At 44.1% G+C, this 15,000-nt stretch overlaps 2 protein-coding genes across 2 annotated transcripts in view; one reads left to right on the plus strand and one right to left on the minus strand.

Moving 5' to 3' along the window:
- Nucleotides 1-15,000, plus strand: part of LOC306794371 (sodium channel protein type 2 subunit alpha-like) — a 151,952-nt gene that overhangs the window by 135,840 nt on the left and 1,112 nt on the right. Inside the window, 8 exon segments of the mRNA XM_079292406.1 lie at nt 1,080-1,253; nt 3,025-3,147; nt 3,352-3,627; nt 8,654-8,707; nt 9,238-9,379; nt 9,835-9,935; nt 10,465-10,735; nt 12,720-15,000. The exon segment at nt 12,720-15,000 is cut by the window's right edge and continues 1,112 nt beyond it. Coding sequence (XP_079148532.1) covers nt 1,080-1,253; nt 3,025-3,147; nt 3,352-3,627; nt 8,654-8,707; nt 9,238-9,379; nt 9,835-9,935; nt 10,465-10,735; nt 12,720-14,032 — 2,454 coding nt within the window. The 3' untranslated portion in view covers nt 14,033-15,000.
- Nucleotides 1-15,000, minus strand: part of fars2 (phenylalanyl-tRNA synthetase 2, mitochondrial) — a 314,225-nt gene that overhangs the window by 28,698 nt on the left and 270,527 nt on the right. The gene's annotated exons all lie outside the window — the stretch shown is intronic.

Genomic DNA, 15,000 nt, shown 5'->3' on the forward strand with positions numbered 1-15,000 from the left:
GTCAGACATACACTTTATACTAGTGTACTCTATACTAGTGTACTTTCCTTTATACTGGTTTACTTTATACTAGTGTACTTTCCTTTATACTAGTTTACTTTACTCTATACTAGTGTACTTTCCTTTATACTAGTTTACTTTACTCTATACTAGTGTACTTTCCTTTATACTAGTTTACTTTACTCTATACTAGCGTACTTTGTACTAGAGTACTTTATATTAGTTTGCTTTACTCTATACTAGTGTACTTTCCTTTATACTAGTTTACTTTACTCTATACTAGCGTACTTTGTACTAGAGTACTTTATATTAGTTTGCTTTACTCTATACTAGTGTACTTTATACTAGTGTACTTTCCTTTATACTGGTTTACTTTATACTAGTGTACTTTCCTTTATACTAGTTTACTTTAGTCTATACTAGTGTATTTTATACTAGCGTACTTTGTACTAGAGTACTTTATATTAGTTTACTTTACTTTGTACTAGTGTACTTTCCTTTATACTAGTTTACTTTACTCTATACTAGTGTATTTTATACTAGCGTACTTTGTACTAGAGTACTTTATATTAGTTTGCTCTACTCTATACTAGTGTACTTTATACTAGTGTACTTTCCTTTATACTGGTTTACTTTATACTAGTGTACTTTCCTTTATACTAGTTTACTTTACTCTATACGAGTGTATTTTATACTAGCGTACTTTGTACTAGAGTACTTTATATTAGTTTACTTTACTTTGTACGAGTGTACTTTCCTTTATACTCGTTTACTTTACTCTATACTAGTGTACTTTCCTTGATACTAGTTTACTTTACTCTATACTAGTGTACTTTATACTAGTGTACTTTGTACTAGAGTACTTTATACTAGTGTACTTTACTTTGTACAAGTGCACTTTACGTTATACTAGTGTACTTTATATTTGCTGAGTTATGAAACACTTTCGATCGCCCCAGAGATTATCATTTTGAAGATCTATCGCCTGAAGCTTAATTCTTCTGATTGGATGAGATGAACCGGAGTGAGATGATCTAAAACCAACATCATTGACGCTCCCTCTCTGCTGCCCCCTTCAGGCCTTTGAGGACATCTACATCGAGCAGAGGAAGGTGGTCAAGGTGGTGCTGGAGTACGCAGACAAGATCTTCACCTACATCTTCATCCTGGAGATGTTGCTCAAGTGGCTCGCCTACGGCTTCAAGAAGTACTTCACCAACTACTGGTGCTGGCTCGACTTCCTCATCGTAGATGTAAGTCCATGGTTGGTTGGTTGGTTGGTTTGTTTGGTTGGTTGATTGATTGGTTGGTTGATTGATTGGTTGGTTGATTGGTTGATTGATTGGTTGGTTGGTTGGTTGATTGATTGGTTGGTTGGTTGGTTGATTGGTTGATTGGTTGGTTGATTGGTTGGTTGGTTGATTGGTTGATTGGTTGGTTGGTTGGTTTGATTGGTTGGTTGATTGATTGGTTGGTTGATTGGTTGGTTGATTGGTTGGTTGGTTGGTTGGTTGGTTGATTGATTGGTTGATTGGTTGATTGGTTGATTGGTTGGTTGATTGGTTGGTTGGTTGTTTGGTTGGTTGATTGGTTGGTTGATTGGTTGGTTGGTTTGATTGGTTGGTTGGTTTGATTGGTTGATTGGTTGGTTGATTGATTGGTTGGTTGATTGGTTGGTTGGTTGATTGGTTGATTGGTTTGATTGATTGATTGATTGATTGGTTTGTTTGATTGATTGGTTTGTTTGATTGGTTGGTTTGTTTGATTGGTTGGTTGGTTGGTTGGTTGATTGATTGGTTGATTGATTGATTGGTCGTTGATTCGTTGGTTTATCTGTCAGTTGAATGTTTTTTCATGAGGTTATGTCTCAATCTCTAGTTTCAAGTCTTCTTCAATACAGCATGATGTTCATTTAGTACATTATGGTCCATTTAGAGTCACACAGACCATAAAGCAGGGGATGCTTTAGGGCGGGGCTACACGCTGATTGACAGGTCTCTACCAGAGACGTATACGGCGTCTCTACGTCTCCTCCTCAGTCCAGATATGGTCATTTCCTGTTCACTGGTTGCTAAAAAACAAGATGGTGACGGCAAAAAACAACAAGGTCTCAATGGCCAATGCCGATGGCCAAAAGCCAAGATGGTGACGGCTAAAATCCGACATGGTGAAGGCAAAACGCCAAACTTGAATCCGCAAACCAATGGATGACGTCACAAAAACTACATGACAAATGACCACAACTCATCAGCTGAAAGGAAGTTTGAAAGTTAAAAACTTAAATAAATAGCAGCTGATTACAGGAGTCATTAAAGCGAGATGTGAGCCGACTCTCAGGTAGTGTGTGTTACAGTCGTCGTCCCGCTGCTCTGCATCTCGCTCCACTGCAATAAAGCAACGCTATAAATAAAAGCAGCGAGAGACAAAGACAGACAAAGAGAGAGACAAAGACAGACAAGAGAGACAAAGAGAGAGACAAAGACAGACAAGAGAGAGACAGTCCCAACAGCTTCAGGCCAAACGATCAGTGCTGGCTGTTTAACCTCTGCACACACAAACACAAAGATGAGTAGTCTCTGTGCAATCTCTTAGTTCGAGGTAGAGTGACACACACACACACACACACCATACATATGCACGCATTGAGTCTCTCTCTCTGGTGTTCTGGGTTTGTTTACGCCTGGCCGTCTTCGTAAGTGACGTTTTTATTGGACTGAAGTGGTCACAGAAGTCAAACCATGCAGATCTGAGAAACCTAGAAAGTGTCAATGATAGAAACAGAATCTACTCTCTTAAAGCTGCACTTGTCAGTTTTTAGCCACTAGAGGCAGAAAGATACAAAGACAAACATCCGTTTGTCCTCAAGGATTAAAACTCTCTCATCTCTCCTTCAGGATTCTTCAATCAGCTGATGTTCAAACTAACGTCGTCTACTCAGATCCACAGCTCTGATTGGCCAATGAGTCGTCTCCGTCTGTCATTGGACCGGAGGTTAACTCTCTTCTGTCTCTCCGTCTCCTCCAGGTCTCGTTGGTCAGTCTGGTTGCCAACACTTTGGGTTATTCAGACTTTGCAGCCATCAAATCTCTCCGGACGCTTCGAGCCCTGCGGCCCCTCAGAGCCCTCTCCAGATTTGAAGGCATGAGGGTAAGAGTCATAACACGCCCGGGCTCGGCATTAAATAATTGTTTCAACTTTAATTTGACATGTCTTTTGAGTGCATAAATCCTGATTTGTAAAGTAACGTTGAAGTACCTCAGATTGGTCCAGTACTTGAGTACATGTACTTGTTCTTTCCCTAAATGTTGAAGCTTGAAGAAGCAGACTGAAGTCTGGTTTCCTCCGCTGCAGGTGGTGGTGAACGCTCTGATCGGGGCGATTCCCTCCATCATGAACGTGCTGCTCGTCTGCCTCATCTTCTGGCTCATCTTCAGCATCATGGGCGTCAACCTGTTCGCCGGCAAGTTCGGCCGCTGCGTCAACCGCACGGGTCACATCTACGAGTCGTCCTTCATCAACAACAAGTCGGAGTGCGAGGCGCTCAACAACAGCACGCTCTACTACTGGACTAAGGTCAAGGTCAACTTCGACAACGTCGGGGCCGGATACCTGGCGCTGCTGCAAGTGGTGAGCGGCTCTGGGTTTCACAGCGGGAGTTCTTCCTCTCATTGTTATCCCTCCTCGAGCTCCGTAGGAATGTACTTCTTCAAGGCAAGTGTTGGGAACGTAAAAGTGTTTGGGTTATCAGCGTCGAAGAAACTAAATTCTTGACATCAGTAGAATTATTGATGTAAGTAACAATTATTAATGATTATTAATAATAACGGGCACCACCCTGCGAGCAGGGACCAATAACCAAACGATAAAACTAAGTCTCATAATTAGTGTTCACTCATAATGTCAGTAGTCTGAGTACTATTACACATTCAGAGTGAAAGTGAAGGTTTTTAAGTTCGAGCACAGACCACATATACAGTTATTATCACAATACGCATGCACGAAGTAATCACAGACAGCTGCTCTTTGAAATATAACAGTTTATTAAGTTCTAATACTGATGATCTAGTCACTAATATCTAAACTAACAACAACTATACATTCATGAGCACGCTATCTAAAATCAACAGACTATTGAAAAGAGGGGGGGTGTGTGTGTGTGTGTGTGTGTGTGTGTGTGTGTGTGTGTGTGTGTGTGTGTGTGTGTGTGTGTGTGTGTGAGCAAAGGGGGGGGGGGCGAGGGAACAGCTCAGTGACGTAGTTGGGACGTGGTGACGTCTCTCAGGCGTGAGACCCAAAATGGCGGAGAGCCAACAGGAGACCCGGTGTCTACACGTGCTGGTAGCTGTTAAGCACGTAGCGAGATTAGCTCAAAGCTATATGTGTGTGTGTGAGTTTCAACACAGATCACAGTAGCACGGAATACACGCTACTTACACACGACCCCAACGATCTCAGCGACCGTCAGTGTCGGCGATTATTAAGCATACACCTCGTTATAAAGATGAACAGTACTTTAAGCACACAAACAAGATGAAATAAACACAAATGAACTCTCTCTAACTCTGCCCAGACTCTGTTCGCCTTACGGTACGATGCAGTCGTGGTGATTGAGGGGAGTCTCCTGAGCTTCGGTGGGCTGCGGGCCGCGGGAGGTGTGCTCTCGATGAGAGAGGATCGCTGTCGTCTGGAGAAGACTTTCGCGTCCTTATGGCCGGAGCAGGCGAGGCGCTTGTGGAGAGGAGAGTGGAAGCTCTCTGTCTCTCGTTCTGAAGAAGTCTGCTTCTTCACTTCTGCAGGATTAAACGGGTTCGCTTCGTGGATGCGAACAAAGATAAAATAGACAGTTTGGTGGATTCGGCCAGCGAATATAACTGTGAAACATAGGATTTGGTTGAAAAGAGGAGCAACGTTGTGTGCTCCCTAGCTCGACGGAGGTCGAGGGGAAAAAGCGTTGAGGTGTGAGCTGCAGGCAGTTTTGTAGAACAGTGTCTGAACCACAGGGGTCCTGGGGTCTCTTGGTTCTCAGCCAATGAGATTGCAGCGGTGCATTCAGGTGAGTTCAGGAACCATAGTTTTTGGGGGGTGAAATTCACACCCTAATGTGAAATTCCTTCAGAGGAGGTTTGCTCTCATCAAACCACGATCAGGATGAAACCTTTGCTTGCAAAAGGGAAGGCCTGACTCTCTTTGTTCACAGCACATGTTGCAGCCATATGATCAGAGCCCAACACAAGCGTATGTGTAGAGCACATTCCAACAACAAGGTCATTCAAAGTGCTTCACTTAAAACCATTAAAAGCATCAAAACACGAGGCAACAGAAAAGGAGATTCAATACATCAATTAAGAGCTGGAGTGATGTGGTCCACCCTCCTGGTCTGAGTGAGGACTCGAGCTGCAGCGCTCTGACGGACTCTATACAGAGACCTGTAAACGCACCGTTACAGTCGTCCAGTCTGCTGGACATAGATGCATGGACACGTTTATCCACATCCTGTTGAGACACAAGTCCTCTAATCCTCGATATATTCTTCAGGTGATTGGAGGCTGATCTTGTAATAGTCTTGTTGAGGCTGTTCAGGTTGAGGTCTGAATCCAGAACTACACCTAGATTTTCTCTTTGTCGTCTTTTTGTCTCTTTTTTGTTGTTTTGTGTCTCCTTGTGGTCATTGTTGTCTCCTTGCTGTCGTTTTGGTCCCTCGTTTGTTTTTTGAGTCTCTTTGTAGTCTTTCTATGTTTTCTCGTCTCATTTTGAGACTTCCTGGTTGGTCACTTTTATGGAAAATGTGTTGGTGAAGATCAGGGGCCCCTGATACTGTGGGCCCCTGGGCCTGTTCATTTACCATCTACGTCTACATCGTTTAATCTTCCTCCGTCTCTTCGTCCATTTCTTACTTTGTCTCTCTTTCATCTCTCCCTCCTCGTCTCTCCATCATCTGTCATTGAACACAACATGGACAAAGCCAATTATACGTCTCCTCCTCTTTCCATCTCCTCATCACTTTGCTTTCTTTCCTTACAATCTTTCCTCTCTCTCTCTCTCTCGCATTTCTTTCTCGCTCTTTGTCGCCCACCACTGGATTCCTGAGAGCCTCCAATCAATCAGCGTCTGAGAGGCTTTTATTTTTAGAGCGACTCCAGCCAAGTGGGAGGGAAATGGAGAGATGGAGGGAGAAAGAGAGGGAGAGAGAGGGAGGGAGGGCGGAAACGTACAAGTGGAGTAAGAACATTAAGGTTCAAACTGCAAATGGAAAGAAAGAAACCGCAGAGATGGAGGGAAGGAGAGATAATGAGGAGAGATTCAAGGGACATATGTGGGATGGATGGAGGAAAGATTTATATTTACTTTATTTAATCTTAAGAAGAAACAAGAAAGTTGCAGAAACAAACAAATCATAAAATATCAAAAATATTCGTCAACATTCCTCTTAAGTCGTCAATATAAATGACAAGTCATTCAAATCAACGACAGCCAGATGTGCCTCATTTAAAATGTCCAGAGGTGATTTTATAACTCATCCAAGGAGTGAGTCCTGAAGACGATAAAAGGAGAGAAGAAGAAGACAAGGACAGAGGAAAGGACACAGACAGAAAAGGAGAGGAGGGGACGATGGAGGAATGATGGAGGGAGTGTGAGGAGAGGGATGAAGAGACGAGGGTGTAAAGAAGTTGTCGGTCCTCCGTCAGTCGCCTCGGCAACGAGTCGCTCAGCACCTCTCCTCCCTCCTTGTTTTGGCTGGTCGGCGTGGCAACGGTTGGCGGGGGCAACCCTTCCATTAGCATCTGGAAATAGCTCCACGCTGCAAAAAGGGAAAAAGAATAAAAAATGTTGACGCAGGGGGAAAGAATTTAGTGAAATCTGTGGACGTCTGAACCATGAATTATCAGTTCATTCATGTCATTTACTACATTTCTTACAGTGATCGTCATTTTGGGTCTCTTTGTAGTTCTATTGTGTGTCGTTGCAGTCATTTTGTTTGTCTTTATAGTAATAGTGGTCTCTTTGTCATCATTTTGGTCTCTTTGTAGTTGTTTTGTGTCTCTTTGAAGTTGTTTTGTCTCTTTGTAGTTGTTTTGTGTCTTAGTTGTTGTTTTGTATCGCTTTGTAGTTGTTTTGTGTCTCTTTGTAGATGTTTATTGTCTCTTTGAAGTTGTTTTGTCTCTTTGTAGTTGTTTTACGTCTCTTTGTAGTTGTTTTGTGTCTTTGTTGTTGTTTTGTATCGCTTTGTAGTTGTTTTGTGTCTCTTTGTAGATGTTTATTGTCTCTTTGAAGTTGTTTTGTCTCTTTGTAGTTGTTTTACGTCTCTTTGTAGTTGTTTTGTGTCTTTGTAGTTGTTTTACGTCTCTTTGTAGTTGTTTTGTGTCTTTGTAGTTGTTTTGCGTCTCGTTGTAGTTGTTTTGTGTCTTTGTAGTTGTTTTGTCTTTGTAGTTGTTTTGTGTCTTTGTAGTTGTTTTGCGTCTCTTTGTAGTTGTTTTGTATCTCTTTGTAGTTGTTTTGTATCTCTTTGTAGATGTTTATTGTCTCTTTGAAGTTGTTTTGTGTCTCTTTGTAGTCATACTCTTTAGTTGAATTTTGCTTGCTCCTGGTAGCATATAGCTCCTTGGGATAAGTTTATTAATATATAATAATAATATATTAGTTGATTATATTTAGTATTATTAATCTGAAGTAGAAGTATTCATTAGCATCAAATGGGAATAACCTAGTGATGTACAAGTACCTTTAGAATTGTGCTTATATTCCTAGTTTACCCACTAATGTACACTCACCACGTCCGTTAAAAACCTGTGTCTGATCTCGTCATCTTTTACAGCGGCCTCCACCTCGCTCACATCCAGCAGCTCGTAATAATAACAGGTGATAGATAACCTGTGGCGACGAGCTGATTCCAGGTCTGAGTGACGGACGGCAGGCGCCCACTCAGACCAAAGTGTGCTGTTCCTTCACATCTGCATCTTTACTTCCACCTGCTCTTTATCCCCCCCCCCCCCCCCCCCAACCCTCCATCCTTTTATCCCCCACTGAGGAAGAAAGTCCATAAAAGGACTTGTTGAGAAAAGCAAGGCGCCGGTGTTTCCATGGCGTTCTGACTCAACAAACGTTGCTGCTGTTCAGTTATTCACGGTTCAGGACGTGGTCTCGGTGTGTTGGAGGTGCAGAGATATTAGAGTCGTGACCCTTGAAGTCAATGCAGTTTCTACTTGTGACCCCTTGATCAACGTTTCCTGTCGCTGCTGTCCAATGAAACCCATCTTAAAGTTACTGTGAAAAGCTTTTAACTGGTCAAAAGTTCCTCGTTGTAACTTTAATGCCGGGTTCATTGGCAGCCGTGGTCTTTCTAACTTTGTATCCCATTGCAGCCAGATATGGTTAAATATAATTCTAAGTGATTTAAAACGCTTTGGATTAGCCAAAGAAATAGTGATGTCACAGCTCAAAATAGCTGCTTTTCTTAAAATCCACGATTTCTACGGATCGGTGATGATTACTGACGATGTTATTGTTTGTATTCTCTAGGGGTCTGAAGAGATGAACACCGTGTTTCATCCTGCAGTAGATTCCATCGATTATGTTACATAGCATTCATCATATTCATCACTAATCACAGCTGCTCACCATTTCATCATCTGTTCGTTTGTTTTGTGTTTCAAAGGCAACCTTCAAAGGCTGGATGGACATCATGTATGCAGCGGTGGACTCACGAGCTGTAAGTTAAAGTTTTTAACTCCGGATCAGATTTAAAATCAAACTCAGACAGAAAGAAGCTTCCGGTTCCAATGGAAAGGTCAAATAAACCGATTTGATTATTTAAGAACAACTTTAACAAATGTTTTACTGGATTCAGTTGAAAATAAAAGATCGAATGAGATCATCATTTGGGTGAAATGGAAAAAAAGTAAATTCATCAAATTTTTGGAGTTTAGACAAACATTAAGGGACAAAAGCAACAAAACATATTACACTTGAATTTAGAAATGAGTTGAGACGAGGTGTGAAGAGAAAAGTGAATGAAGTTTTAAAGTAGACGGAGGAATTACTTCAGATGAAATCAATCAGGTAAATCTGAAGTAAATAAAAGATAAAGATGAGATCTTTAATGAGGCGGGAAGGATTTCAATCAGACAGGAAGTAATAAATGAAAAGACCCTACAATGATGGTGTGTGTGTGTGTGTGTGTGTGTGTGTGTGTGTGTGTGTGTGTGTGTGTGTGTGTGTGTGTGTGTGTGTTCCTGTCAGGTTGAGGAGCAGCCGATCAAGGAGATCAATCTCTACATGTACCTCTACTTCGTCATCTTCATCATCTTCGGCTCCTTCTTCACCCTCAACCTCTTCATCGGCGTCATCATCGATAACTTCAACCAGCAGAAGCGAAAGATGAGTATTAAACAAATAAATGCAAAAGAAAATTACACAGTGACGTGTTGCGCTGTCTGTTTATTTATTTATTTGTTTGTACGCTGAATACAAATAAAAACATCTTTGTATTCTTTTGTGTCTCTTTGTAGTCTTTTTGTTTCTTTTCGAGGTGTATTCTGTCTCTTTGTGTCTCTTTGTAGTCTTTTTGTTTCTTTACGAGGTGTATTCTGTCTCTTTGTAGTCCTTTTGTGTCTTTTCGAGGTGTATTCTGTCTCTTTGTAGTCTTTTCTTGTGTAGCTGTTTTTCTCTTTGTCGTCCTCTTCTTGTTCTCTGTGGTTATTGTCGGTCTCTTCCTCGTTGGGACGTTCCTCTTGCAGTGACATCGTGTCGGTGTTGTGCCCAGTAGAGCCTTTCAGTCATCCATCCATGGCGTCATGTGTAGAATAACAGAGTCGTTGCTGTTGTTTGTTTACTTAGGAGGACAGGACATCTTCATGACGGAGGAGCAGAAGAAGTACTACAATGCCATGAAGAAGCTGGGCTCTAAGAAACCCCAGAAGCCCATCCCCCGACCTCTGGTACACACAGACACACACCGATGCATCCGGTCAAACAACATGTGGTTCATTCTGCTTTAGTCCGCCTTTTAGAACAACATGCTGACCAAAGTGCTTCTCCAGAGAAGTTCCAAAGTACAATTAAATGACGAGAGTGAAAAATGGCACGTTATTAACGATCTTGCGCTTCTAACATCGATCTTAAATCTTCAGATAAAAATTACAGGGAACTTCTGTCATGAAATAACTGGATAACAATGCTGATTTGGAAAAAGTCTGAACTCGTGTTTTGTTCGTTGTCTCCGCAAAACGTCACGCAAACAACTTTTAAAATGCTTGTTTTCTGAACGTAGTTTGGTTTGATCGGTGCTAGGCTATGCTAACATTGTAGCTGCTCCATCAACAACCAAAATAATGTCATCTTGGCAAAGAAATATGGCAGCAACATCATTGTTTATACCGCAGACAGTCTTTGGTTTATGCAGGTAGTACAAACGAAAGTATGTAAATCTAATAAATGTTGATTAATGACGGAAACAAACCCCTCCAGAACTCTCTGCAGGGCTTCTTCTTCGACCTGGTGGGGAAGCAGGCCTTCGACATCATCATCATGGTGCTGATCCTCTTCAACATGATCACCATGATGGTGGAGACGGACGAGCAGTCGCCTCGGATGGAGTACATCCTGAACAACATCAACCTGGCCTTCATCATCGTCTTCACCTTCGAGTGCCTCGTCAAGATCGTGGCACTGCGATGCTACTTCTTCACCGTCGGCTGGAACATCTTCGACTTCGTGGTCGTCATTCTCTCCATCGTCGGTGAGTAGGAACGTATTCCAGTGAAGACGTTTAGTCGTCTCATTCAGACTCTTTATTCAAGAGAACTAAACTTTAAAATATATTCAGCTTGTGTTAGCCACAGGCCTTATTTCAGACATCTAATCTAACGATGAAGCGAACGTTATGCAAACTAGATTTAAAGTCGATAACACAGTTGAGAAACAAGACTCGCTCGCTGTCGAGCCAAATATGAATATTTTCACAAAATAGGAGACGATAGCTTATAATATAGAGTGTGTGTGTGTGTGTGTGTGTGTGTGTGTGTGTGTGTGTGTGTGTGTGTGTGTGTGTGTGTGTGAGGCATCGGCTGTGGATGATGTAATGTCTGCCTTACAATTATCTGCCAACAAAATGACCGTCCGGCTGGCCTTGATGTTTACCCGGCACCAAGGTCCTGTATGGTTATCTACAGCCCCGCACACTACAAACACACATGACATAACAGTCTGCCGAGGCAGCACGGACCAGCCTCAGCAGGTAATTTAGCTGTGTGTGTGTGTGTGTGTGTGTGTGTGGATGCGCATGCCGGAGACGAGGCTGCCTGGGGGAGGTGAAGGTAACAGCAGCAATCAGAGCTGCCAGAGGGCGGTCCCTGGAGACAAATCAAACATGTTTGACCTGTTACATCAGCTGTGTGTGTGAGGGATATGTCAGGGTGTGGGGGGGGGGGGGAGTCGAGTTGATGTACGACGTGACGGTGATTCCCTCTCGACTCCCCCCTGCTCATCCCTTCCATCACCCATAACTCAACGCAAGGAGATGGATGAAAGACAGGGTGTGTGTTGGTCTGGTCTAAAGGTGACGACAGGCCGGCTCCTCTTTGAGTTCATCATTCCCCGGATAACAAGGAAAAGACGCTTGACTTACAGTGTGTGACTTGCTGTTAGAAGGGAAAAAAGACGACTCAGCCCTTCAGAACCAATTACTCAAGTTGTAATCACAGCAGAGCTGCCACATGACGACGGGAATAGCCAAACGGAGAGCTTTTATATGATGTATCTCACAGGAATGTCCTCAAATAAAAGGAGAATCTTGGTCAACTAATAGTCTTCAGCTCATCGATTTTAGCCGATATAACTGCAAATAGTATCTCCTGTAGGCTACCAGCGACTCAGATGAAATTAATCCGGCAGCAAAACCTCTTAAGATCGTATTCATCTTATAAGGAGATTAAAGCATGTAAGTGCTTCTTATTGTGACATCAGAAACATATGCTAAACATATAACCAAACACAGAAATACAATAGGAGTGAGACGGACATTTAACTGTATTCCATTCCATATGTCAACTCAGTAAAACGTAACAAAAGGCCCAAAAGTCCAGAAAACATCATTATCGTAACTTCAAAATAACTCGACAACACTTTGGGACACTAACCCTGGTCTCCTGGTAGAAAGTCCTGGGTTTGTTTAACCCTGAATGTTTTTTTTGCCGTCTCCAAACTACGTTATCGTTATCGCCGGGTAGTTAGCTAGCTAGCTAGCTAGCTTATCCTTCTCAGGAGCGGAGGGGAGTGAGACGGAGGGACCGTTAGACCAAGCGCTGCTGCTGGCCTCCAGCCCACTGTTAAGCTAATGTTGAAGCATGTAACGAGTGTAGCATGGCGGGATCAGCAAACTAGCTAACTAGCCAGCTGTCCACTAGTTAGCTAGCTAGCTTGCTAATCCCACCATGCTCTAATGCTACACCGGTTACAGAAAATACATCAAACGAAGGTCATAGCAATGTGCTTTTCTTGCGCTGTGTCCAGAGAATGTGAATCAATCATTAAGTTGTTGCATTTAACTCAATTTCTCTGGTTCTCTACGCTTCGTAACATATGATTTTAGTTTCTGCAAAGCCCCGCCTCAGTAGTCCGCCACTTGGCGTAAAACGATTTAGTTTATACAGAAGTCAGCCGGCTACAACGGTCACAATGACAGTGGTTTGACTTGATTGACATATTTCTTTTCTGTTTTTCAGGTATCGTGCTTGCTGACATCATCGAGAATTACTTTGTGTCGCCGACGTTGTTCCGAGTGATTCGATTGGCCCGTATCGGACGGGTTCTCCGTCTCATCAGAGGCGCTAAGGGCATCCGGACGTTACTGTTCGCCCTCATGATGTCCCTTCCCGCCCTCTTCAACATCGGGCTCCTCCTCTTCCTGGTCATGTTCATCTACGCCATCTTCGGCATGGCCAACTTCGCCTACGTGAAGCGGCAGGCAGGAATCGATGACATGTTCAACTTCGAGACGTTTGGGAACAGCATGATCTGCTTGTTCCAGATCACCACCTCTGCCGGCTGGGACAGCCTGCTCAGCCCGATCCTCAACAACTCCCCCGAGGAGTGCAACCCCAACATCCCCCACACCGGCACCACCGTCCGGGGGAACTGCGGGAACCCGTCGGTGGGCATCACCTTCTTCGTCACCTACATCATCATCTCCTTCCTCATCGTGGTGAACATGTACATCGCCATCATCCTGGAGAACTTCAGCGTGGCCACGGAGGAGAGCACCGAGCCGCTGAGCGAGGACGACTTTGAGATGTTCTACGAGGTTTGGGAGAAGTTCGACTCCGAGGCCACGCAGTTCATCGAGTACGCCAAGCTGTCCGACTTTGCGGACACGCTGTCGGAGCCGCTGCGCATCAGCAAGCCTAATAAGATCAAGCTGATCACCATGGACCTCCCCATGGTCAGCGGGGACAAGATCCACTGCCTGGACATCCTCTTTGCGTTCACCAAGCGCGTTCTGGGCGAGTCGGGCGAGATGGACGCCCTCAAGCAGCAGATGGAGGAGAAGTTCATGATGGCCAACCCGTCCAAGATCTCCTACGAGCCGATCACGACGACCCTGAGGCGAAAACAGGAAGATGTGTCCGCCACGGTGATCCAGAGGTGCTACCGCCGACACCTGGTGCGGCGGCAGCTGAAGGCCGCCTCCTACTTGTACCGCCAGATGACCACGCCTCGGCACGCTGGGGAGGAAGGCGAGGAAGGCGGCGAGGGTGCGTTCGAGGAAGCGCCGGAGAAAGAAGGGCTGATCGCCGCCATGATGAGGGAGAACTACGGCTCGAGCTTAATGGGGACGGAGCGCTCCGAGACGATTTCCTCCACCTTGTCCCCGCCGTCCTACGACAGCGTGACACGAGCCACGTCGGAGATCTTCCGCCCGCTCGCCGTCAAGACGGGAACGGTAGCCGTGGACACCGGCGGCAGCGAACCGAGCGAACGATCGCCGTCAACGGTCGACGGCGATGACCCTCGCGGACAGCAGGGTACTGTACCATAGCGGGAACCAAAAAGCAAAGAAATATAATGATTCAACAAACGAGGATTGTCCTCGTTTTGGGTTAGGCCTGTTTGTTCTTTTGTTTTACTGAATGTACCACGGCTGAAGGAGGCGGCTACGAGGAGTCGAGTGGAGGAGCAGAGTGGAACATTTACTACCTTCAATGTTAATTCTGTGGAGATTCCTGAACTCACTTTTTCGGGGAGTTTCTTAAAGGGAAGCAGAGTAAACTACAAAAGACAGAGAAGTCAACTCTCCCTTTTGTTGGAGTAAAAGACCTTCTCGGGTCTCTGGTGTCCACCGGAGCCGAGGGGGGTGCTCGGACCACTGACTGACCTTTGACTTCAGCTCCATTGGTGTCAGAACAACTATATCAGACGTATCCATCATTTATTATTGGCCTGGGGGGGTCGTGCCTTGCCACAGTTGATCAATATTCTCAGAGTGAGTGACGACGTTCCTGTTTCTCGTTTAAAGCTGACTGAGACTCGAGGGCGGAGGGATAATAATGACGATTTAAAAAAGATGTTTTCGTAGTAAAAGTATAACTTTGTTGATGTCTTTTAATAGCGGTACGATTATTACTATTTTTTATATTTTTTAGAGTGAGTTGAAGAAAACAAACCAATAAGCGGTGTCTCTCGCTCTTGAGTGGCGTTAGCGATGAGGAGCTAGCACGTTGAGCAGAGGGTGCAGTCAGGACAACAACTGACAGATACCTGAGAAGCAACTTCATCTCTTTTTCTTTTGTTGGCAGTTTTTGCACTTTTAAGTTTACATGTGCTGTCACTTTACGGGCAAAGACACATTGAGAAAAGGGAGACCAGGGATCAGTCTGAAAACCTTTGAGATAACAAGTGCACAATGAGGTTCTCTACACGGTCCCGCACTCTTCCAACACGTGTTCTGTCTCCGGGGATGAACATCCTCGTGTCCGCCCGTCCGGTTTTGTTTTGGGTGATTTGTCT

This window comes from Melanostigma gelatinosum (genome assembly GCF_949748355.1).
Source record: "Melanostigma gelatinosum genome assembly, chromosome: 20".
Taxonomy (NCBI): Eukaryota; Metazoa; Chordata; class Actinopteri; order Perciformes; family Zoarcidae; genus Melanostigma; species Melanostigma gelatinosum.